Source organism: Mesoplodon mirus (assembly GCF_964341445.2).
Source record: "Mesoplodon mirus genome assembly, chromosome: 9".
NCBI lineage: Eukaryota > Metazoa > Chordata > Mammalia > Artiodactyla > Ziphiidae > Mesoplodon > Mesoplodon mirus.
In genome coordinates this window covers 9,458,731-9,485,112 of record NC_138985.1, presented here as the reverse complement: position 1 = coordinate 9,485,112, position 26,382 = coordinate 9,458,731, and the positions used below count along the sequence as shown (strand labels likewise).

Below are 26,382 nucleotides of genomic sequence, written 5' to 3'. Positions count from 1 at the left end.
AGTTTAATGTATAAGCTTGTTGCGATCGTAAGTTGCCTCAATGCAAACTGAAGAAAGCTGAGGGGAAATCATAGGCATATGTGACTGATGGTCTCGAATAAAAGCATACAAAGCAGAAATCTATCAAAGTTACTCAAGATTCACTACAGGCTATGTTCCCTCCACTTCTCCAGACCAGACAGGGCCTGGTGGTTGTTTTTTCTTTTTTAATGGAGAGTATTTTATTTTATTTTATTTAGTTTTTGGCGGCACTGCACGGCACGTGGGATCTTAGTTCCCCAACCAGGGATCGAACCCACGCCCACTGAATTGGAAGTGTGGAGTCCTAACCACTGGGCCACCAGAGAAGTCCCGATAGGGCCTGGGTTTAGCCCCGTCTTTATATGGTGGAGGAAATCTGACCCCGCAGCACGGCTTACCCGCCTTTTCCTCCTTCTGTGCTCCCAGCAGGTCGGTCGCCAGCCCTCGGATGTGCTCCCAGGCCAGCTGCACGTGGGCCGACTCCACCGTGCGTGAGCAGAGCGCAAAACGCAGCACAAACTGGTCTCTCAGGTGACAGGGAACCAAGTGGATTTTCCTGGCACTGTTTATTCTTTCCAGAAGAGCTTCGTTCAGTTTGTTGGAGCCCTGCAGGGATTGAGAGAGAGGGGCAGTGCTCAGATCTGTGGGGACCCAAACACTCACCACCAAGTGAGGCCAGCGTTGGGTGACACAGCCCCAGAACAGTGAGGGAGTCGCCTCACCACTGGCCTTTCACCTGCAATGGTAGAAAATTCAACTCAGCAATCATTACGTGGCCCTGAAAGAGGGCAGCCCTCCCACAAGACAACTTCTTCATGTTCTAGCGTGCTGTCAAAAGAGGAGCCTTCCTGCCGATGCAGGGGATGCGGGTTCGTGCCCCGGTCTGGGAGGATCCCATATGCCGCGGAGCGGCTGGGCCCGTGAGCCATGGCCGCTGGGCCTGCGCATCCGGAGCCTGTGCTCCGCAACGGGAGAGGCCGCGGCAGTGAGAGGCCCGCATACCACAAAAAAAAAAAAAAAAAAAAAAAAAAAGAGGAGCCTTCCGTGATCCAGGTTTTTAAAGAAAAAAGGAAGATTCCGAGACATGCTATCTACAAATTGATGAGATTAAAGAGTAGAACTGTTTAACGGCACCAGTGAAGAGAAACATTCAGAAGAATTCTCAACAATACAGTAAGTCCCCTACGTACGAACTGTCAAAGATGCAAACGTGCATGTCCAATCACGTAAGTTAGATCATGTGTCTCGCGTACATCGTCAAGTGCGTGCATCCTCTACAAGTGGCTGTGCTTCTGTGTACTTTACTGTACAGGACTGTACAGTGTACAATAGTACAGTATCTTTATTTCAAGCCCAGGATGTCTGCAAGCAAGCCTAAGAGCAGCGGTATACAGCCAACTGTGTTAGTTGGGTACCTAGGCTAACTTTGTTGGACTTATGGTCAAACTGGACTTTCGAATGTGCTCTCTGAACAGAGCTTGTTCCTATGTAGGGGACTTACCTGTATAGAAAATGAAGCGTAATAGTCAACTTCTTGCTAGGACCTGGGAAAACTGTCCATGAACTATGGACCAAGGGACCACTGGTGGACCTCCCTCTGGAAAGGAGCAACCCAGCAACTTTGGGCAGGGAGACTGGGGGCCCACGCCTCACACTAACTGGACCACATGGGAGGCACGTATCACACAGACCTGGAAGCCGTCCCTCTCCTGCCTGGTCAGTCCCGTTATCCGTCATAGTTGCCCCCAGCCCTCTCGGTCTTCATTCTGTTTCCAGGCAGTGACTCCACCCCCATGCGCCTTATAGTTGTTGCCGAAGGGCCTGGAAGTGGGGCCCAGAGTCCTGGGTCATGTGACCCTCAGTGGATTACACTGTTCCTCTTCTTGCTCCATCTCAAGGGCAGGGAGGATGGCGGGAAGGGAAGTGTCCTGGTCGGCCGGATGCCAGACACCGGCCTTGTGGCCGCTGGCTGATGGCCTGCACGGCGCTCCAGCTGATGCCCCGTGGACAGCGCATGGGCCAAAGGCCACTCAGAAACTGCTGACGTGCACCAGGCCCAGACAGAGCTGGACCTGCTCGAGGATGAGGATGAGAAAGAAGAAACGGTGGTACAAAAGGATGGACTCTCACCAGGAAGACTTCACAGAAGAGCAAAAACCTGAAAATGACGTATGTAGGAAGTAAAAGCAAGTCACTTGGGAAAAATTTGCTTGCCATTTTCGAATGGATTGGACAAGATATATTTTCCACGAGATGGAGGCAAAAAGCCAAACAGAGAAATCCGTCTGAGATGTAACAACAGAAGTAACAGCAAAGACGGACTGAGCAGGTGCAGAGTGGGATCGGGGAGGCTGGCTGAGATGAGGCGGGGGAAGGAACTTGGTGCCATGGCAACAGCTTATCCCCTTCAGGTCAAATAAAGACCATGCACACGTTGAGCCATGGATGATGGAGAGGACTTGACATCCAGAATGGGCAGCCACGGGGCAAAGAACAGAATAACAAGATAGCCGATGTGGGGAGCAGGAAAGTGAGCCACGACGCCTGGATAACTTCCTCCCTGAGAAGAAACTGGATTCGTGCAATGGAAGTAACAAGTTTCACAAAAGACATATTTTTCTTTCTGAAAAGCCCCTGGGCTTCCTGGGCGGGAGGGCACACCATGCTGCCCAGGAGAAGGGTGGGCAGGGCACACACAGGTGGCTTTGGTGCCCTCGTAAATGAGCAGGAGAAAATAAAAGTCTTGACTTTGACAACATTACACTCAGTGAAAGAAGCCAGTCACAAAAGGCAGCATATTGATGATCCCATGGATATGACTGTCCAGAGCAGACAGACGCACAGGGACAGGAAATGGATCCGTGGCCCGAAGGATGGGGGCTGGGGTGACTGCTGGTGGGTGTGGGCTCTCTTTGGGGGAAAATGAAGATGTTCTGAAGTTAGATTGTTGTGAAGGCTGGGCAACCCCGTGGATAGCCTAAAACTCATTGAAATGTATACTTTGTATGGACACAGTGTATGTCACGTGGATTATATCTCAATAAAATGGCTAAACATTAAAGAATTTAAATCCTACAGGAACCCTGGCAGTAGAAGCAAAAACAACTGATTGATGACAAGCAAGTCAAAGCACACAAAGTCCGCCAGCGCGGACTGAACTGCCCCATCCGGTCACCCCAGGGACCTTGCGCCAGCCTCTGCACACCTGTGCTCAGGCGTCTCTGAGTGACGCGCCGCAGGGACCTCACGTCTCCCTGCCAGCTCTTGTGTCCGGACTCTGCTCTCTCTCTCCTGCTTCCAGGCTTTTCCATGGCTGGTTCCTGCCAGCCTTCAAAGCCCCAAGGATCTCTGCAGGGAGGGGAAGGAGGAGCAAAGGGCCACGTTTGGCCGGGCAGCACTTGCCAGGTGACTGAGCCCGTGGTTCCTTCTCCTGCTGCCCTCTGTGGGCTTGGACAAGAAGGCCTGTGGGTGGCATCAGCTCTGCAAACAGAACGCTAGCCAGAGAGCAGGCAGGGCGTTAGGCCCCAACCCAGCTTCCTTCACACAGGGCAGGTTACTAAGGGTCCTATGCGTGCAGCTCCTCTGGGGGTCTTTGGAGCAATGTCGTCATGATTCCCAGCAAAGGTGGCTGAGACCCTCAGGCAGCTGAATTACAAAGCCCCAGGGACCAGCACTCCTCCAGCCCCTGTGTGCACACCAGCAGCCTGAGGGCCATGGAGGGGTCAGCGGGTCCCCGGTGGGCCCGAGACTGGCTTCTCACAGACTCCCAGGTGATGCCCATGCTTGTCTAGGGACCTTGCTCAGACAAGTGAGCCCGTGGGTGGGTCAGTCCTTGGAGGGTTCCAGTGGCAGGGATGGATGGATAGAGAAGAAGGCAAGCATCCTCGGGCCGGGTCTACACAGGCAAGAAGTCTGAGCACCAGTGAGAAGAATAGGTGTCCCAGGAAGTCAAGGCAGGGAGATGGGAACAGCAGGCTGGAAAATTCGGGGGGAATCCACAGTCTCTGGGGAGCTCGGGCGAGTTTTGGAGCACGGACATAATGAATGAGAGTTTCCTCTCTGTCATGCTCAAAGAAAATTCAGACAACTAAGTCGACTTAGATGTACCTTTAGCCGGAAACAGACCAGCCCCAGAGTGACTTCTGCACAGATTTCAAAGCGGGGGTCCTGGCTCACCAAGGCCTCGAATTCGTGGGACAGCTGGACGTGCTGCAAAGGGAAGGGACATCTGTCTGAGTTTCTCATCACCACTTGGTTCAGAGCTTAGCCACCTAGAAAACCATATTAGACCACACGTCTAATATCATTCCTTGATAAGCTTTAGCCATTTTCTTCAGCACTGACATCACCCACTCCCCAGCTTTCCCCGTGCAGCTTGAGAAACTGGTTACAAGAAGAAAAGGGCGGAAGTCTTCAGAAAAACACCCCTCCTCATCTTCTGCTCAGGGGACCGTTTTCATCCTACCAAATAATCTTTTATAATTTTAGGATAAATGCTGTCAAGAGGGATTTAAACATTCCAGAAGAGAAACAGTGGCCGACGTTGGCCGGGGAGCTGGGCACTTCACCATCCTGCTGTCGTGCTGACCCGCGACACAGGGAATGACACCGCAACCACGCCCATTCTGCAGACCAGGAGACCGAAGCTGATTCAGATACCAGAGCTCCAGGTCTGCCGCTGTTTGTTCGACCACAACATCTGCCACCGGAGCTGAGAACCTCATCTGTCCAGGGCTGCCTGCTCCCCCTGGACCCACCCCCTTACTAAACGGCTCAATGTCTACAGAAACCAAAAGCTGCTTCACATAGTATGTGATCTGAGAGCCAGCTGGCGCGGGTCTCGGCACACATGGAGCACGTCCTAAACCCCGGTATCCAGCGCGGGGTCACTGGCAGGGGCCCCGGGAGCACCTGAGCAGAGACCGTGCTGCTCCAAGTGTTGGGACAGACACACCGCTGGAATGAGTGGTCCCCGGGCCCGGGACAAACTAGAGGGCTCCAGAGACTGTGCTGGCTGGGGTGCCCTCGAGCTGGGTCCTGAGGAGATGCCCACCTGCCGGGGTGTATCCGGCTCCGGCCACTCCGTCCCCTCCTGGGAAGGCAGGGCCGGTCCCTCTCAGGGAGGCTTGCAGGGCTTTTCAGGAAGCGGCGATGTGATCACACCCAGCTTCCCCTGAGCTTCCAGCTGGAATCACTGTGGCTAAACCACCTGTGTTTTGCCTCCTTTCCCCAGAGCAGCTGCGTCCTCATCACTTTTGAGCACGGGCCCTGCAGTGGGCGAGAACTCGTGGACTCACGCACACGTCCCTCCTAGTTCTCTTCCCCACGGAGGGCCTCCAGGTGCTTCATGGCCCCCAGAGCAGCCTCGTAAGACAGATGGATGCTCGCGTGTGCGGCACCGCAGGGGCCCAGGGCCTCTGATCGCTGCCACGTGCCCTGGCGCAGGGGAGGGGCCTGGGGCCGCCCCCCTACCCGAAGCTGCACTGCCACCAGAATGAGACACTGCAGGGTGCCCTGTCCCCTTGATGTCTGAGGACCTCTGTCCATCAAGGTGGGCCCACAGGTGAGGAAGGATGGCCAGATGGGAGCAACCAGCTGGAAATCGGCAGGCCTTCCGCAGCCAGTTAAGGGAGCAGTGTCCTCGATTGTTAAAAAAAAAAAAAAAAAAGGGTATACACACTACTCTATATAAAATAAACAAGAAGATCCTACTGTATAGCACAGGGAACTCTACTCAATATCTTGTAATAACCTATAATGGAAGAGAATCTGAAAAAAAATAGATATATATGTATAACTGAATCACTTTGCTGTGCACCTGAAACTAACACAACATTGTAAACAAACTTTACTTCAATAAAATTTTTAAAAACAGGGCTTCCCTGGTGGCGCAGTGGTTGAGAGTCCGCCTGCTGATGCAGGGGACACGGGTTTGTGCCCCGGTCCGGGAAGATCCCACATGCCGCAGAGCAGCTGGGCCCATGAGCCATGGCCACTGAGCCTGCGCGTCCAGAGCCTGTGCTCCGCAACGGGAGAGACCACAGCAGTGAGAGGCCCGCGTACCACCAAAAAAAAAAAAAATTTTTAAAAACAAAGCAGGGTCGTGAGGCTTAAGTCGATCCATGGTTCTCACATTTTAGCGTACATCCATCACAGCCACCTGTTTGCTTGTTAAGTAGAGGTTACTGAAACCCACTCCGAGAGACCAAGGCCGTGCACGTGCTTCTGGCTGGGGGGTGTAGGAGGACGTGCAGCCCACGCAGCCCAGTCTCTCCCGTTCTGGAAGTTTCTGGAGGAAAACCTACTGCATTCTCATCACTGCCATTGTGGACTGCACCTCACTGTGGGCCAGCAGTGGCTCCACTGGCAGCTAAGAGTGTTTGTCACTTCGACAGCCTCCTGGAGTGATAGCCTTCAGTCCACATGAAAGTGTCTAAAACACCCAGAATCGTGCATTGAGCATCTTATAAATGCCCCACTCTCAACAACCCAAACTTTCCGTTATAGAGGTTTATGAAGCCATCTTACTTCCTTTCTAAAGTCTAAGACCTGCCTAATGTCACCCGGATAAATAATGAAAACAAACTCACCTTGCGGATATAGGCCTGCAGTCCCTTGACTCCGTACATCCTAAAAACAAACCACATCTTCAAAGAGCGGAACCTCCGACCCAGCGGCAGCTGCCAGTGCTGGAATAAGACACAACACGGCACATCCGTGAGGGCTACGCTAAGGGCTGCTTTCCTTTTTGACTCATGGCCTCGTCTGTTTGTCTGGAGGGCCCTGGAGGCCAAGCCCTCTGGCTGCCATGCCCCATCCTGGATGGCAAAGCTGACAGCAGTGGAGTAAGCGGTCCGGCAGCCGGAGGCTGTCTTTACAAAGCTCCAAGATGCTCGTGCGGGGCACACGGGGACCAGGCCGGTGCTAGGCTCGGGAGCCATCGTGAGCAGATGCGGGGAGGTACGGGCCTGCCCCACGGGGCGTACGACCCAGTGGGGCTGGGAGGGGGGGCTGTTCACTGGTTTTTCTGCCTACAGGAAAGAGGACGGGGCCAGCAAAAGCCCACACCCTCTGCAGCGCGCTCCCCGCGACGCCTCAGCACCCAGGACTCTTCCTGCCCCGCAGGCCGCCGTGGAACGACCTGCCAGATGCTGTCAGCAGAAAACACATCTGTCAACATGCGGGATGTGTCATGAGCTTTCCCTAGGTTTTCCTGAATTTGTCAGCTGCCCGGCTGTGACAATCTCCAATGGTTGTAAATGTACCAAAGCAAGCAACAGAGGACACAGAGGGGAGAGAAGTGAGGGGACAGTAGGGAAGATAAAATAGTGGCTCTTCGGTGCGATTTTACACATAGGCACGTCCTACTGGAACTTATAAAGGAGGTGCCGGGGGTGACTTTCCTCCATCTTTGTTTACCGGAGTAAAAAGGCACACAGTTTGAGTGTTCATTCCACCGTCACCCTAAAAGGCTGTCACTACCTCTCTGGAGTGGGGTAGATTCCCCGGGGGCAGAGGTGCCCTGTGCACCCAGCCTTTTCCCCTCACCCCCGACCAGACGTGAGTTCGGAGAGGAGGGGGCCCAGGCTTGTCTGCCATTTGATTCCCAGCCCATCTCCCGGCTCACCGCAGCTGCCAGAGCAGTGCACGGCTCCTGCCTGGGGAAGGAGGCTTGTCACCAGAGCAGCCAGTTAAGAGGCTGTCGTCTGAGCGCTTCTTATGCCCTCTGACCCTTTGCTCTCCCACTGTCCTGGGGCTGCCAGCTCCTGGCACACAGCCTGAGCACACAATGGACGGACCGCCCCGCCTTAAAGAGGAATCTTCCAACGAGCAGGGGCGGCATCGTTTCCTCCTAACCTGAGACCTGCCATCCGTGGGCTCAGCAGAGCTGCCCACTGCCAGGCCCAGTCGCTAGTTAAGACCCAGTTAGAGGGTGTCCTCTTGTGGGGCCCTGATCCTGAGAGGACCGGAAGGCTGCAGGAGCTACCGCGCATGACAGTGTCCCGCACTGCGTTCACATTTTGGATTACCACGGACCCGGACTCAGGGGGACAAATCTCCACTTACCCTGTAGTCAGTGATAAGTCCTGGAAAAGAGAAAGAAAAGGGAAACAAAAAGGAACCATTAGACACATTAGTTGATTACATGTCCAAGTCTTTTCCATCATCTCCTGAACCAGACATAAAACCGCGGGCAGGGCTGGGTGTTCTTTGAGCCACTTCCCAAGGTAACAGATTCAAGGGCAGGGTCGGGGGGATTCCAGAGAGCAAAGCATAGATGGAAGCGCCAAATTATGAATGGATTCCCATTCATTCCACTTTCCACACTTAGATAAGCATGAAAATCTGAGCTTTCTCCTTGTGCTCGGTGGTAAATTGGCATTCAGATCATATACAGCCTTCATCATGCATTCATTCATGCGTGGGAAGGTGAATTTGTGGTAGAAAGAGCAATTAGAATGTAAAGAATCAAACTTTTGATGGGTGTTCATCTCTGTATTCTCAGATCGTAGTCTGGGTCCTGGCACTGAGCAAATACCCAGTGGGTATTTTCGAGTCAGCTTCATTATCTGGGATTCAAATGGCTTCACAGGGGTTATGAACTGGTTTGCATTTTAGTCTCCCCCTGTGCCCAAAGCTGTAAAGCCAAGGACGGTATGGAGGAAAGAACTCTGGACAAAGAATTTCATGGACAGAAGCTTCTAAGTTTCTTGGGCGCAGAATCAGGTGGGGATTAGAAAGATGCGTTTTGGACACCTGATCCTCCAGTGTCGTCCAGAGGAGGTTCGCTGTGGCTGGTGAGCATCCCCGGCTTCCCAGGTCAGATCAGCTGTGGCATGGCCTGGCGGGCCCTCACCGAGGTCAGCTGGCAGGAGCCGTCCACCTACCGCAATCTGCCACCCACTCTGATAGACTGCATTGGGTCCACTGGGCACAGCGTTAGGGTTAGGGTTTAGGATTTAGGGTTAAGGGTTAGGGTTCTGGCTCACCTCTTTCCTATCTTCCAAATGTACAGTTTTTATAATGAAAGAATTCATCTGAAAAGTCTACATACCAGGTGTGGCTGCTCTTTTCCTATCATCTGCATTGTGACAGAAATTTCTGTCATAGAAAAAAAAATCCCACTTTTTTGGGTCACTCTTTGGTACAAGTCCAATGAGACAACATATGTAAAAGTGCAAAGCAAACATAGGGGTGTACAGGAGCCGTAATCACTCCCACTGTTGCTGCCACAGAGCTGACCCGTCAGGGGAACAGGAGGGAGAGTCCCCCCAACTCCAGGGGTCTCAGGTTCTAGCAGGAGACACATGACCAGTGAGCTTGATGTCTTCACGTGCAGTGAAGGAGACGTGGGGAGATGTGGGTTAGGGGCAGACAGCAGGCGGAGGGCACCTGCTCACATCGAGAGGCCTGGGAGGACCCCTGAGTGGGAGACTTTGGTCCTGGATCCCAGTGATGAGAGGGAGGCGTCCCAGTGACCCACAGGAGGGACTGGGCTGCAGCCTGGGGAGCTGCAGGGGTGTCGGGTGAGGGGCAGTCCCCATGGGCAGTCCTGAGTGGGTTTTTTAATAGTTAAATAATGAAGAGATTTCTTTATTGAATAGAAATGATCTTTTAAAAAAACACTCTAAACATATTTCATTTCAAATTACAGCAGGCTTAGCAGGAAAGTGAGATCCATCCAGATAAAATATACCCTTATATCCAGTGGCCATAGAAGTTTAAAGTTGATATTGGGTGATTTACTTGGTAAGCACAAAATATAGGTCATTGCTTTTGTTGATTCATAGATTTTTTTTAGGGAAAAAGTACAAATAACAAAGATTGTTCATCTTTAATAGCCATAGCCAATATTTCAATCAGAAACTGCCTTTCTATAAAAGTGGAATAAAATTACACTTTTTAAAAATTCCTGGAGCAATGAACTTTGCTGAGATGGCTTAAACTCATTCTAAGAATTCCTTCCTTTTTTTTTTTTTTTGGCCATGCCACATGGCTTGCGGGATCCTAGTTCTCCGGTGGTCGGGGATTGAATCCAGGCCCTGGTAGTGAAAGCGCTGGGTCCTAACCTCTGGACTGCCAGGGAAGTCCCGAGAATTCCTTCATTGTTTAAGAGCAGCATTTTGCTAACTGTCATGACGACTGTGGTTTCCATTATTCAAACACGAAATGCATTTTTAAATAGAAGAGCTTTGGCAGCTGGTTCCTAATTTCTCATGGCTTTATGCCAACGCCATTTTTAAAAACTAGACTTTATTTTCTAGAGCAGTTTTAGGTTCTGAGCACAACTGAGCAGGGGGTGGGTGTTTGTATCCAATGCGCCCCATGGGACGGTGGGCAAGTTTAAGAGGGAAAAACCCAGGTCTGATCTTTCCGTGGAGACCGTGCAGGCTGGGGTCCACATGGGAGGGAAGGGGCTGTGCCTTGACTTGTGTCACTACTGTTCAGCGTTTCTGCCGCAGTCATCAAAACTGCCTCATCTTCCATCCAGCCCAATTCCTGCTCAGTACGTGGAGGGTGGGGTCACGTGATCTCCGGCGTCCCTCCCATCACTAACATCCACTGTTGTCTAAGGAAACTCAACAAGACAGTGGCAGAAGTTCCCAAAGACTTGGCCTGTCCTTCCGTCCCCAGGGGCCCCGGACCCCGTGGTGGCCGGCATGGCACCTGCTGCTGGCCATGAGGGCTTCGGAGAATGAGAGAACCCTCTCCCACCGGGAGGCTTTGTCCTATAGGGACAGACAGGCATGTACATCACTGTCCCCAGCGCATGGATTACAGCGAGCGGGCACAGAGGGACGGGGGAGTCTGTGCAGGTCGCCTCATGCATTTTACTGATCAGGATCTCAAGTTGTCTGTAAGATTTTTTTTTTCTAGGAGACTTAATTTTTAGAGATCCTCATTTGTGTGTGGTTCCTGCCTCAGCCTTACCCAATTTTCTCTTCCCTCCCCAGGCCCCTGGCCCAGCTGTTTCTTCCCCGGGTGCTACTGGTCTAAGCGATGCAAACTCTCTTTAGGGCAGTCATCATTTCAAAGGCTCAGTGCAGGAGGGGCCCACGCCCGTGTTGAGGCCCTATGGGCGCCTCCCCCAACCCTGCCCCACACGGTGAAGGGGCAAGGCCACGTCACCATCAGCACCCCGCCTCAGGGAGCCCCTCGTCCTGGCTCTGCGGCCCGCCCCCAGGACCAGTCTGTAGACATGACTCTCCTCCCTGGCTCCTGGGTACCATGGGTGCAGCTCTGATGGGAACGACTGGAGAAAGCAAAGCCAGCGGCTTACCTGAGTCCTGGTGGCTGTGCTTTAGGTACACGGGGTCCAGTTTAAAGGCTCCGGTCAGGTCAGTTCTCTTTTTCACCCTGTTTTAGAGAACAAACCAAGGGGCTTAACAAGGAGGCATCTCAGGGGGGCCTGCACGCCACCTGTTCCTTCTCCCGCCAGGTTCAGGCGCCCCTGCTCCCCAGTCCCCTCCCTGACACCCCAACACCCCACCCGGCACGCATGCCCCTCACCTCACTCCCCGTCCCCTGGCTCGGCTGTAGCACGGCATTAACCTCCAGAGCTCTGGGCCCCTGAGGTTGGGGGTATGGGGTATAATAAAAATAAGTCTTCGGTCTTTATTCCTGGTTCGACTAGAACTGAGCTGAGACCTGACACTGAGTCTCCATCCTCATTTAGTTAGGACTTCTGGAATGGCTTCCAAAAAATCGTACACTTTTCTTCATACAAATCTACACAGGTTTTGATATATTTATTCACAGTAACCTTACAACTTTTCTTGCTATTATAAAAGTATATTTCTTTTAAAAATTTTACACGTGCTACTTATCGTATATGCAAATAAATGCAACCTTAAAAGTTCTGTGTATCTAGAAATCTTGCTGTGTTCTCTTATTAATACTTTCCCGGAAGATTCTGTTTTCATTGAAGACTCTCACACCATCTGAGAATCATGAGTTTTGTGGCTTCCACTGTAATCCTTACTTTTACTTCTCTGTCATGTCTTACTGCACAGGTTAGGAAAGCACAGCACTGAATAGGGCGTGTATTAAGGGAATTGTAAATATTTTTCCCGATGTTAAAGGCAGTTTTTCTAATATTTCACCCCTAAGAATAGGTTTGCTGTATTTTTTGGACGATATATTTTTTTATCAGATTTGGAAAGTTCTCTTCTGTTCCTCTCTTACTAGAGCTTTTGTTTTGCTTGGGTTAGAATTTTATCTAATGCTTTTTCCGTATCTAATGAGATGATAACTTTTTTTTCTCCTTTACTATTAAACATGGTCATAACATTTTAAAATCTTTTAATATTTTCAAACCACCCAGGGATGCCTGGAATGAACACATTTTAGTCACGATATACCATCTTTATTTTCCCCTTAAACATTACTGAATTTTCTTTGCTAAAATTTACTTGGAATTTCCACATGTAATTTTGTGAGCTTGTCCTGTAGCTTTTCTTTCTCAGCTTCTCATCTGGTTTTGGGATCAAAGTGACACTGAGCTCATGATATATGTCCCCCTTGCTGGTCTTTGAATTACATTTATAATTAGACCTATAGATGCCTTGACAGTTGGTAGAACTTGCTGCTAGAAGAATTTGGATGTTTCTGTTGTGTGAAATGTAACTATTGGACATAGTCTTTACAGCTATGAGACATTTCAGGTTTTCTATTTATTCTTGAGTCAGTTTTGATGACATATTTTTTGTAGTTATTGAATATGTACATTTGTAGGCAATTCTGGAATGATGTAATTCATAGTGCTGACTAGTTTTTCAAATGCCTGCTGTGTCTGTGGTTTTGTCTTTCTTATATTTCCAGTACAGTTTACTGTGCCTTATCCTCTATTTCTGGTCCTTCTTTCTGGAGATCATCTATTTTCTCAGGCAAGTCAAGGACCAGCGTGCGGCTCTCTTGATCTGTGTTCCTGTTTCCTTATTTCCTATCTCATGTCTGTCTCTTCATCTTCATTATTTCCCTCCTTCTAGTTTTGAGGGTTTATTCTGTCGCTGTTTTCTGGCTTCCTTTGGGCCCTTAGCTAATTATTTTCTGGCTTTCATGTTTTCTGTTTAAGTCTGTTCTCCAAGTCCTGCTTTACTGCATGCCCATGAATTCTGTCACATCTTCACATTCATTCAGGTCCTAGGATTTCCAGTTTCCCTTTGTTCATTGATCCATGGCTCCAGTGGGTCTGTGGTGGTTTGCTCTTCAAAATTTAGGTACCAGCTTTGCTTTTCCTTGTGAAGTTTAATGATACTACAAAGAAGAAAACTTTATTTAAACAAGCAAATGGATGTGCACGCACATACGCAGACACACGCTTGCACACACACACACATGCACAGAAACACCCCCTCTAGTCATCAACGTCATCTCACCCCTGATGGGCCTCATGGTGAGGAAAGCCTCTCCCTGTCACCGGACACATTCCTGAGGGATGGTCCTGACGGAGGAGGGGGCATGGGACGCCTGTCCTGTGCAGAAAGCATGGCTTCTTAAGTTGTCTTTTTAAGAAATCTACAACACTGTGTGTGAAGGGCTCCTGTTACCTCTTGGTGCCAGAAACAGTATAAAGAATTCAAGATGCCAAAAGCACCAGGACCAAAGTGCAAAGAAACAAAGGAGATTCAGAGAAAACTGTGCTGTCATGCACAGGTTCTAGAATTACGTCTTACCATAACCAGAGTGATTTAAAATCTTCCCAAGTAACTGAATTTTTCAAAAAATCCAATATAACAGGGGGGTACAAAAGCTATAAAACTAAAAAAATTTAATTTTATTTGGAAAAAATTAACCCTCTTTTCTAAAGGCAGAGTAAAACACGCCCTTGGTGGAATTTGAGGCTTTCTTTGGAGAAGATCTGATATTAAGGGACATTGAGGTCAGAGCGGAATGGTTCATATTTACATATAAAAGATTCAAAATACCCAAATGAACAATAAAGAACTTATGAAGAGAATAATGAAATCATTATAAAACGTATTTACTGGGCTTGTAATGAGGTCACGTTTTTAAAACTTCTATTATCTTGTCCGTTTTAATATGTATAGAATATAACCAACGAATTGAGTTTAAATTATGGACTAACCATTGATAAAACTTCATTAAACAAAAGAGAGATCCTTCTGATTTTGAGGAATACAAAAAAGCCAGTGAGAGCAAAAAAGAAAAAAAATCCATTTACACCTTGTTTGTTGTATTAGCAAAACCTTTAAACACATCTATAAAAAATTCACAACTTAGGGCTTCCCTGGTGGCGCAGTGGTTGAGAGTCTGCCTGCCGATGCAGGGGACACGGGTTCGTGCCCCGGTCCGGGAAGATCCCACATGCCGCGGAGCAGCTGGGCCTGTGAGCCATGGCCGCTGAGCCTGCGCGTCCGGAGCCTGTGCTCCGCAACGGGAGAGGCCACAACAGTGAGAGGCCCATGTACCGAAAAAAAAAAAAATTCACAACTTAGGACTGTTTGCTTGCTTGTTTTCAACTCTGCAGGGTGGAAGGATGCCTGGCCTTTTCTGAAATCCAGCTCTTATGATCATCCTTATTATCTGTGTTCTACTGTGTTGGGACACCTCATTTTTTACTGCAATAACCTCTTAGAATAGCAAAATATAAGTATGCGATTCCCTGGATTTTCACAACAGGACAAAAAAGCCTCTGAGTAGACTCTTAGCCCTCCTTCTCTCCCTGCTCCCTGTCACCAGGCTGCAAGGCTCGCTTACATACTCTGCAAACACGCAGGGGCCCCCAACCTGGGCCCAGCTTGTCCAGTGGACCCGCAGCTCAGGTAGGCAAAGGGGTAGCTGCCTTGAACCAGGAGAGGAATGCTGTGGTCCATTCACTCTCCTTTGGACTTTAGGCTGTATGTTCCAGGGCTAAAATCCAGGATTATTTTCAGTATTCAGAGAGAAAGTGGAATCAGAGTCAGATTGAATAAAAGTGGACATAGAATCAGGGCCCAGTTTTGCCTCATTCACACTAAAAACAGCTCTCATTCTCCAATTTCTTCTGTATCCATCCGGCACAATTCCAACGTGTTCTCTGTGCATCCTTTTGTTTACCTGTGTGTTTGTGAAATGGATATTGCCTTGTGTGCATGTCTTCATTTGCATCCTGGGAGATACATAATTCTGTATCTGACTCTTTTTACTCAGTTATAGTTTTTGAACCTTCACCCCTATTGCATCAGACACATGGCTGTAGCATGGATGGCTGTGTGCCATTAGCAAACCCATGCACATCTTAGAACTCCAGTTGCCTCATCTGGATGAGGGATGATAATTCCTATACCAGTAAGGCTGCAATAGGATTAGGTGAGGTGGTGTATGAGGAAGTAAAAGGCCATCTACTAGCAGGTAATATCTTGAATGTAAAATTTGTACTCGAAGCATCATTACTGCTGTAAACCAAAGAATCAGGCACCCCTGGATGAGGGTTTAGGTGCATTTGCTTTGCCCATTCCAGCAAGGGCAGGGGGAATTCTCTTCACACAGCCCAAGAACATCTCACTTTCCATCTCACTTCTTCATAGAATCTGGTGCTGTGATTTAACTTGGTACCTCATTTCTTCAAACCAGGAATATTTGGAGAGCAACTATAATTTTTCACGTGTGCATGCTCGAGGAGCCTGGTGCTCACAGGTGCACGGGGCTGTGCCAGGTGGGAAGGATGCCCCAGGATCCCAGACAGGCAGAAATGATGCTTTAAAGGCACTCAAGAATGGATGAGACATCGGAAAATTGCATGTTTATGTAAAAACACCAACTTTCCAATGTGGGCAGCTTATTTAAAAGGAATTTAAACCTACATGGACCACAGGAAACCATCTTCGGCAGCTGTCACCTCTTCTGAGTTTGCTGTTGTGCACACGTGTGTCTCAGGGCCTTTGCACTGGCCGCTGCCCCACGCCCCCGCCCCCGCATTGAATGGACCCTCCTCACACGCCCTCTGTCAAACGCCGCTTCACCAGACAGGCTTCTGGGCAATGAACAAAGGGTCTGACCAAGGGGTCTCGCCCGCACACCCGCCTCTACCCCCAGCTCCCCAGGCTTCTCCCCGGAACCGCTCCCCTATGTCCTTCCCTGCCCTGCACCGCCTCACCCCATGGATCTCGGTTTGCACTGGACTAGACTTGATTTCATTTAGGTTCTCAGTTTCCTTTGGTTGTATTTTATTTACTGAAAACTCTATCCCATGGCTGAGACTCCTTGAGTCCAGGAATGATAGCGCTCTGGTTTCAGTCCACAGCGCTCAAAACAAAATGTTTTCCAACTAAATCCTGACCTTCCCTTCTCCTCGCAGGTCTTGGTTTGGACGGGGCTGCCCCCAGGTGCAGGTGCTGCTTCACTAGCAGCACCCAGGGCAACCCCTGGGGTGGGGGTCTGGGCGGGTGTGTGAAGGACCTTGTGCTGAGAACCCCGCAGGCTGGGAAGTGCTCAACATGCCCCTGTGGGCAAGGAGAGAGAACTTCTTTGCAGGGAAGGGGTGCTTGGTGCAGTGGGGTCAAAGGAAAACCTACGTTTGATAAGAATCAAAAAATCAGAAAGTAGTAGGTGGCATAATTAAGATGATAGGGTTTAAAGTAAGCTGACCTGGGTTAATTCCCTCAATTTTAGCCTTCTGGCTTTAACTAGTAATTTCTTATGAACACCGTTCTGGGCTGAAGTGTGTCACCACCCCCCAAATTTATACACTGAAGCTCTAACCCCTGGGACCTTAGAAAGTGACTGCATTTGGAGACAGGGTCTTCAAAGAGGTAATTAAATTAAAATGTGGTCCTATGTCTGGGCCCTGATCCCATATGACCGGTGTCCTTCTAAGAATAGGAAATTTGGACACAGACATGCACAGAGGGACAACCATATGAAAACCCAGGGAGGAGAAGGCTGTCTACACGCTGAGGAGAGAGGCCTCGGGAGGAACCAGCCCTGCAGACACCTTGGCCTCGGGCTTCTAGCCTCCAGAATTAGATTTCTGTTTTTTAAGCCGCCCAGTGTGTGGTACTCTGTTACCGCAGCCCTAGCAAGGTAAGATAAGCACAGCGCCCAAAATAGTAGACATGGGTAATTTTTATGTTAAAACCCGAATCCTTCAAGATCAAATTCCATCAATCAACATTCGTATCATCATTACCATATCATGGGACGAACCCCTGGGTTTGGGAGAGAGCTGATTCTCCCAGATGTGTGAAATCACCTCAAAACACTTGACAATCATTCTGGCCAGGACCTCAACAGCTCAGGAGAGAGAAGGCACATCCTCTATTATAATTTAAATTTTTACTCTATTTATTTAGCCTTTCAAACCCACAGGCAGGTGGGAGGCTCCCACCCCTCAATTCCCCACTCCGAGGGGATAACTAATCACCCTTCTCTTTGGCAAAATTTCAAATACTGGAGGCTGCTCTTGTGTCTCGTGGCTCAGGTGTAAGTTTCTCCTACAGGCTCATAACGCTCAGGTCCGTTTTCCATCTCCAAACGACGTGGCCTCATCCCTACATTTCCCGTCTCCTCCCATACATCACCTCCTCTTTGCCAAATCCCCCTCTACGGGCTGGTCCTGAACAGAAGATGCCAGAAGGGATCCGACTGAGACAGGTTAACACACAGCCCCCAGCTCTGGCTGCATCTTCCAGCAGCCTCGGCCGTCACACCAGGCTCTGGGAAAGGCCACGGATAAAGCACCATTTCTCTCATCCTTAACTTGCTCCCTGGCTTTCTGGATGCAAAGGCAGATGCTACATTTATTGTATTCATCCTTATCACATCTCAGCTTTTGGGTCATACCTCAGGGGGCCCTGACAGCTGCAGTTTCCCCGTCTGGAAGAGGGGACAGCGATGTCAGTGTCCTCCTTGCAAGGCTGCCTGCGGGGGGCAGTGACGTCGGTTAAATCGCGTGTGATGACGGCAGCCTGCACTTACGGGGGCTCCTTGCACATCCATTTTTGCTATTATTTTACCCAGGAAATGGATGGAACGTCACAGCTTACCACAAGCCCCTCTGGGGTCACCTCGCTCCATCCCCCATCAGCCGTCAGCCGGTCTGTCCAGCCTGGCTCTGTGGTTTTCCTCTGCCGAATGCCTTAGCTGAGGACCCCTTAGCTGCCAGTTAACCTGCTCTGAGGCCAGCCCCTGCCTCACAGAACAGGGGCGTCGGGGACCCCTGCCGGCCCCATGCCAGCTGGGTGCTCTGGGCCCACAATCCACCTGTCACCTCCCTTGGACAGTGTTTGAACCTCCTGACCCAATACCCCAGCAAAATAGAATTACATCTCAACCCGAAGTAAAGTTTGAAAAAAGGGAGTTTTGACACGCTGCATAAACTATCCTTAAAGTGTTCCAATCCAGGTAAAGTAGACAAACACAGCCACGAGAATACTAACATTCATAAAAGCCGTAGCTTTTATCAGCTCTTATTAACATTTCAGAAAAACTGTAGCCCAAATATGAATGGGTTTTAAAATCATGCATCAGAGTTTGGGTCAAAGACTGACCAAAAAGAGAATGTGATTTAAACAGAAGTGAAGCACTGAACATGTAGTTTATCTTTAGCTAGAGTTCAAGGGAAACTGATTACTTGGTGAACGGACTTTAGCCGGATTATGTGAAAGCTGCTTTCCTCACCTTTCTAAGGTGGAAAACCATTCACTGAACTACACAGTGAACAATTCTGCACAAACTTCATGCAACGCCTCCTGATCTCAAGATTCATTCACCACCTTCTTACTCGACAAAGCTCAGAAGAACGAGTTTCTAGGAATCCCATTCCACTCCCAGGCATCATCATTTCTTTAAATGTTATCAATGTAGCGAAATACCAACCACTTTCATTTTGGAAGACTGGAATTCTCTTTTCTTGCTCTAGAGATAACCCATGTGAGGCCGGTACTGCTGGTAAGAAGTTTCAGGGAACTGCTTAGAAAACAGAATTCCTTGTATTTTTCCTTAGCAAATGCTTTTAAGCATTTATTAAACATTTCAGAATAAAAGCACAGAAGCAAATGATTTAGAAATATGTGCTAAGGTTACGAAGCACCGTTTTTTACGAATGCTAGATAGATTAGACCAGAGATTTTCTCTGTTGTCCTCTTTTCTTGTGCCAATACGTTCTAGATAACAGCACACAACAGGGTAAGATTTAGCAAGAATTCCACCCGTGGCTCAGAAACGCAGGCAAGCAGTAAGTGATGCATGTGCTTCGCCAGCAAGGGCACCTCACCTGCCAGGTTTCTTTCATAGAAACTATTCTAAGGAGCAACGTAATTGTAGGGTAATTGACATGTAACGAACAGGGCAACTTACCACATGGCGGAGCAGTCAAAATTCACCAAGAGCCATTTGTGGGGGTTAAAGTTAAATGAATCTGCATACTGCCAAGGAACAATAACAACAGGAAGAAAACACTTCAGTTATTAATGTGTAGCTATAAAACAAGACCTCGTACATAGTAGTTAACAGTGTGCAGTCTCAGATGAAAACCCGCGTGACCAGACAGAGGAGAGGGACGCAGCTGAACCCTGGGGTTTGGGGCTCGAGGGCACTTGGGAAGTTCTGGGCAGCCACCGCGCCTACCTGAGTTCTTTTCTTTCATTGTCAAATCCTGTCTCGTGAAACATGAAGCTAATATAGATCTGATTCTGGGCTGATGCACAAGGGGAGGAAGAGAGCTTTGGAGCCAGAGAATCGGGGTTGGCTTCCGGGCACAGCCGCCTGTCCGTGTGGCCTGGATGGGAGTTCTGCTTCGTGCGGAAGGCGTGCCATCACAGCCACAAACTCTTCAGTGCAGCTCCCGAGGGGGACGCAGAAACCGTCCAGTGCAAACACTGAGACTGTCGCTGCTCCGTGGTTGTAAAGCCAGCCAGGTTGGTGGCCCAGGGAACCACGTGATGAGAAAATGGCTACTGGCCTCCTGCAGCTCTGGTTAAGCGGGGAGACCTGGCAAGAGAACAGTCCCTGGGCCCTATGAAAACGACCGCCGGGTAGCCCTCAAGCTGGCTCCCCGCTCAGAGGCGGAGGGAAGGGACTGGCTGAGCCAGGCTGGGATGTGCCTCGGGGGAGGGTGCGCCCTGCAGAGAGACACCCACAGAACCGGAGCGACGCTGAGGTCCGCTGGACGTGAAGGGTACCAGGTTGCCAACTGAAAAAAATGCACAACCTAAAATTTGAGTTATGCTTTGTTTGGCAGACTTTCCAAGAACTTCAAGCCCGGAAGACAGCATCTCAGGTAGCTCTGAGGGACTGCTCTGAAGAGGCAAGGGGGGAGCCAGGATATAGAGGGGTTTTTGCAACAAAGGCCAGGTAGTGGGAACATCAGAAGTTTACCGTTAATTAAAGAAAACCAGGCATTTCAAGTTAAGGAATTGAGCGCTTTTCTATGCATCTATGGGAAGATGCACGAGTCTGGGCTCACTGAGATCATCCCTTTGATGGGCACCTCAGCGACCTGGGGCCAGTGTCCTGTGCTTTCTCATCCTGAGTTCCCTCAGGGCTCACTTTCAGGGCGGCTGTAACGTGATGGCTTGATGGCTGCAACATCCTTTGTCTACTGATGTGGTAACAGCATTTTTCTATAGGAATTTATAAGTGAGGGACTGGAATGAGAGTATCTAGAACCTTCTCATTATGTATGTGTTAATCCTAATTCACTGTAGGGCTATCACATTTGGATCAAGGGATGCATTTCGAGGACCCTGGATAATTTAAAATATGCAGAATTTCATAGCATAATTGGAGCCCGACCCTGACAAAGGTCATGGGAAGTTTCTATCATGGTGAGGAGACCCACCCTGGCAGCAACACAGACACAGTTCATATTTGGGGGCGGGGCTTGCCTGCTTTGAAACTGTGAGTCCCAATTCATTTTTAATTGGGGAGATTCACAGCTCTACTTTTCCACATAAAATGAGATGTTATGCATGGCTTACATTGCATGCTTTCAAATTTGCATAGTCTGAGTTCACATAAAATGTATCCACATTTCAAACTAGTAGACAATTCGGAATAATCAAAATTTTAATTCACAGGTGCTATGTCAGACAACTGGACCGATTTGGCCTGGGAAATACTTTATGCATAAGTTTCCTCAACTTTATGAACTAGCAAAGTTCTCAGAATATATGTATATCATGATCAGCAATGGGAAAGGGAAAATTTCATAGCTAATCTACAGTAATCAGGATCAGCCCATTTTTTTCATTTAATAGGTTTGTTCTTTTACCAACGTTGATGTAATAGATCAACAACTGTTCCTGTTTATCTAAATGTTTTCTTCTTTATTTCTAAAGACACCATCCACATTCATTTTACGCATAACCGTAACAGGGTCCCTTCCTGGATGCCAGTGGTAACACATGCCAACAGCTGGCTCTAGGTTCAAGTTCAAGTGTCATCCCATTTTCAAGTAGAAAAATGAGAGATTTCAACCACCAAGACTGGCCAAGGAGGTCAGTCTGCATTTTCACTGAGCCGTCACAAGTGGCAAGCTCTTAACGATTATCAGAGCCCCGGCTCTTAGCTTCTCCTCTGGCTGATGAACGGGACTTGGGTCCACCTGGAGGCTATGTGGCTGCATCTATAATTGAAGTAGAATGATGTCAGCAGCCATGGCAAGGCCCCAGCTGGGAGGAACCTCGTGGGGGGGGAAGCTTCGAAGTCTCCCCAAGGCTGTGGGATACCTCTTCTCCATCCCAGCGAGGGAAGGGAGGGGGGGTAGCCAGGAGGGGCTGACAGGGAGATGCATGGTCACCAAAGGAAACCTCACCTGTCCGCCCGCTCTGGGGGAGCAGATTCATTTCCCTCGAGGTTCCAATAAAAGCAATATTGAGAAAGAGACAGGAAATGACAAGTTTCATTTGTTGATAATGGGAAACAGAAGGTGAAAGATGGGGCTTTGTTTGCTAGGCATTTTATTAGTTCCCTCCTGGGGGCTGATGTGTGTAAACGTCTTTCATTACCCACTGCCACAGTTTTCTTCCTGCTGATGGAGAGGAAGGCTCTTATCTGTAGGGTAGGGCCGGGCCAGACAGGATATTGCACCCCTTATCTGCCAGCTGAGCAGCAGGCCCTCCCAGCCCAGGGACCAGTGGCCACAGGAGGACGGATGGCAATGACTCATTGTTGGGTATGAAATCCTGTCTGCTGCTGATAGGATCTCACTGCAGCCCCACCACTGGGGTGGTCTGACAACTGGACACCCCCATGAAAGTGAAACCTCGAGTTGTGGGTTCATGGGGAAGAGAATGGATTAAAGACCTAAATGTAAGGCCAGAAACTATCAAACTTAGAAGAAAACATAGGCAGAACACTCTATGACATAAATCACATCAAGATCCTTTCTGACCCACCGCCTAGAGAAATGGAAATAAAAACAAAAACAAACAAATGGGACCTAATGAAACTTCAAAGCTTTTGCACAGCAAAGGAAACCATAAACAAGATGAAAAGACAACCCTCAGAATGGGAGAAAATATTTGCAAATGAAGGAACTGACAAAGGATTAATCTCCAAAATTTACATGTAGCTCATGCAGCTCAATAACAAAAAACACAAACAACCCAATCCAAAGATGGGCAGAAGACCTAAATAGACATTTCTCCAAAGAAGACATACAGACTGCCAACAAACACATGAAAGGTTGCTCAACATCACTTATCATTAGAGAAATGCAAATCAAAACTACAGTGAGGTATCACCTCACACCAGTCAGAATGGCTATCATCAAGAAATCTAGAAACAATAAATGCTGGAGAGGGTGTGGAGAAAAGGGAACCCTCTTGCACTGCTGGTGGGAATGTGAATTGGTACAGCCGCTATGGAGAACGGTATGGAGGTTCCTTAAAAAATTACAAATAGAACTGCCATATGACCCAGCAATCCCACTACTGGGCATATACCCTGAGAAAACCATAATTCAAAAAGAGTCATGAACTAAAATGTTCATTGCAGCTCTCTTTACAATAGCCAGGAGATGGAAACCACCTAAGTGTCCATCATCGGATGAATGGATAAAGAAGATGTGGCACATATATACAATGGAATATTACTCAGCCATAAAAAGAAATGAAATTGAGCTATTTGTAATGAGATAGATGGACCTAGAGTCTGTCATACAGAGTGAAGTAAGTCAGAAAGAGAAAGACAAATACTGTATGCTAACACATATATATGGAATTTAAGAAAAAAATGTCATGAAGAACCTAGAGGTAAGACAGGAATAAAGACACAGACCTACTAGAGAATGGACTTGAGGAAACGGTGAGGGGAAAGGGTAAGCTGGGATGAAGTGAGAGAGTGGCATGGACATATATACAGTACCAAACGTAAAATAGACAGCTAGTGGGAAGCAGCCGCGTAGCACAGGGAGATCAGCTCGGTGCTTTGTGACCACCTCGAGGGGTGGGATAGGGAGGGTGGGAGGGAGGGAGACGCAAGAGGGAAGGGATATGGGAACAAATGTATATGTATAACTGATTCACTTTGTTATAAAGCAGAAACTAACACACCATTGTAAAGCAATTATACTCCAATAAAGATGTAAATATATATATATATATATATATACACACACACACATAAGAGTGAAAGATTTGAAAAAAAAAAAAAAAGAGTGTAAGGGGGACAGATTGTGAGATTCAACACCTGACACTCAGAGTTAGAAAAGACCAGGCCTTGGGAGGGGCACATACATCCCAGATGAATACTTTGCCCTTGGTCCCTGGAGACCACAGAGACAGACATTCCCAGTGATGTGTATCATCACACACAAGACCACAGGACCACAACAAAAGGTATTTACATGGTACAGAGATTTATTCTCCACTTCCTAGCACCAAACACCCACCTAACTAGCTACCAGCCATGAACTATAGAGGCCAGTGTGAGCTTCCCGTTACCAAAACTTCTCATGTACTACAACCCTTCCCAAGATTTCCAGAGGTCTCTGGAAGCTCTATTTACCCACCGAGGATTGATCTAAGCCCTCACACACGTTCAGTGATCAGTAAGTAATTATTGAATGAATGAGTGAATAAATGGATGGACGTGAGGGAGATATAAACCAGAATGCACCTTCATTCATTAGCGATAAGGCATTATGCATCCCAAAGATGGGAATTTTGTATTCTATGCCTCTGACACCCACTTTGCTGGTATTATGGTGTTATGAGAATCCAAATTAGTCACTAGAAAATTGACCAGCGGCCGGCAAGAGAGCGGAGGGAGGTTTGCAGGGATGGTCTCTCCAGGTCGTGGTGGAAAACGATAATGGTGTGGAATGCGTGCATAGCTTGCTGTATGCAGACGCTGCTTCTCAGCCCTTGAAATATGGTGGACTTCTCTGATCCTTAAAACAACCCTTCAAAGGAGGCATGATTACGAAATCCATCTTGTGGGGTGGGGAGAGGATACTAGCCTGCCCGAGGGGACATGGCTGGTCCTAGGGCAAAGCCAGGATGCAAACAGGCTGTCCAAGGCCCAAGACCACGCCCTTGATCCCTGCACCTCGTGAGGTCAAGGTCTCGAGAAAGCCCTGCCTCTGAGCACGAAACCATTACTGGCCTCCTCTGACTTACTACCCTCTTCCCCCGCTCACTGACAAAGTCTGCCACCCTGGACCCTCCATTGCATGTACATCTGAGTCCCGGGCAAGGAGGAACTTAATGCCCCGTGAGCTGCGGACAGTGAAACCCGGCTCCAGCCTGAAACAACCCATCAGGGTCCACCCCTAAGATCATTACTGAGTGGTATCTCTGTTCCCTGGAGAAGCAGGGCCTCTGTCCATCGTTTTGGCTGCTGTTTCTCAAAAGCAGCAGATGCTTTAGCTGGCATTACAGGCCATGTTTTCCAAATTCTGAAAGTGCTCAGGACATTTAAACCCACTGGTGGCTGTTTTTCCATCTCACTGAAAGTGAACATCATATCCTCAGTTGCATGATCAGAACTTGACTGTTGATCCAGGTCAAATGGAATCACAGGTTGTTTTTTAAAAAATTATCCCTTGATCTGAAACGCATTCAGATTTTATTTTCTTCCTAAACAGTTTCCCACCGTTTGTAAGCTAAACTCTATCCTATCATGACAGCTCTGCCCAGGATTTGCAGACGGAGAAATAGTGTAAACATCAGGTGTATGTTGAGAAGACAAGGCTGTATGATCGGGAAGGTTTTCACCCCTTGTCACAGGGAAGTGTAACCTCCACTCATCACAGAAACTGGTTTGGAAGTCATTTGCTGAAACGAACCACAGTAGTAAAAAATATAAATGTCACATCCTTGTAAGGAGAAGTCACTGGGCACAGGATACCTTTTAAAAACACTCTTGCGGAAGAGCGTACTCACCTCCACTCCGTTCAGAAGATGCCGGAACTCGGGGCAGATGAAGGCGCTGCCCGCGTAGGCAGCGTCCACATGCAGCCACACGTCCTCCTCGTGACCTGAAGCCCAGAAGCGACCGGTGAGCACTTGGAGGGCCGCCCTCAGCCCGGGGTCAGAGCACCTGTCCCAGCCCAGCATCTTCTCACATACAGTTTGTCAAGAGCGTTTGTTGGCCTGATGTCTGCATCCCTGACAAGCAGTGATGCTGAGGCAGAGGCCATGTGCTACCGGCCCCGACGGTGCCTGGCACGGGGACCAGAACTCAGAGAACGCGTGGAGGTGAGGAGAACCCCTGACTCTTGGCGCTGACCCTCACGCCCAGCAGAGCTCCAAGGGACCAGCCTACCCCACACCAGCCCGTCCACCCACATCTACTCCAGGTAGGTGCCATGCTCTGCCCTCCCCAGCTCACCCTCAGGGAACTTTCTCCTCGATTCCCTTGGCTCTGAAGTCTTTCCCATAAGCATCTCTTAAGGCTGGGACCACACGTCCACACTGGTCTCTCCACCCCCGCCCCCCAGGAGGTTCAGGCACCTGCTTTACGCTTCCTGAGATCATTCTAGACTCCCTTCATGAATGAGATTTTTGTGTTCTAGAAAAGTCTGGAAAAGTCCCGCAGGAAGGGCACCTGCCTGACTTTGAGCTGGGATAGAGTCCTGTCTAAATGTGGTCTTTTGGGACTTCCCTGGCGGTCCAGTGGTTAGGGCTCCAAGCTTCCACCGCAGGGGACACGGGTTCAATCCCTGGTCGGGGATCTAAGATCCCACATGCTACATGGTGCGGCCAAAAAAAAAAGTAAAATAAAAAATAAATGTGCTTCCTCCATTCGAGCATATCTGGGCTCCACTCCCATCTCCAGCCACCCAGCCGCCGTGTGGTCTTACTGCCCTCCTGCAAGCTCGTTCCCCTCTCAGCAAATGGAGATGAAACAGCACCCAGACCTTGAGGGACAAACTAGGTAACACTCATATGTGCCCATCACGACACTAGGACA

The 26,382-nt window shown here is 48.9% G+C and overlaps 1 protein-coding gene across 1 annotated transcript in view; it reads right to left on the bottom strand.

The window, feature by feature from the left end:
• The window catches only part of DDC (dopa decarboxylase), an 83,552-nt gene that overhangs the window by 2,416 nt on the left and 54,754 nt on the right, over window positions 1-26,382 (bottom strand). Inside the window, exons 8-14 of the mRNA XM_082632698.1 lie at window positions 25,353-25,447; window positions 19,321-19,388; window positions 11,303-11,379; window positions 8,089-8,108; window positions 6,612-6,710; window positions 4,129-4,230; window positions 420-627 (exon numbers count right to left, since the gene is read on the bottom strand). Coding sequence (XP_082488824.1) covers window positions 420-627; window positions 4,129-4,230; window positions 6,612-6,710; window positions 8,089-8,108; window positions 11,303-11,379; window positions 19,321-19,388; window positions 25,353-25,447 — 669 coding nt within the window. The remainder of the gene's footprint in view (window positions 1-419; window positions 628-4,128; window positions 4,231-6,611; window positions 6,711-8,088; window positions 8,109-11,302; window positions 11,380-19,320; window positions 19,389-25,352; window positions 25,448-26,382) is intronic.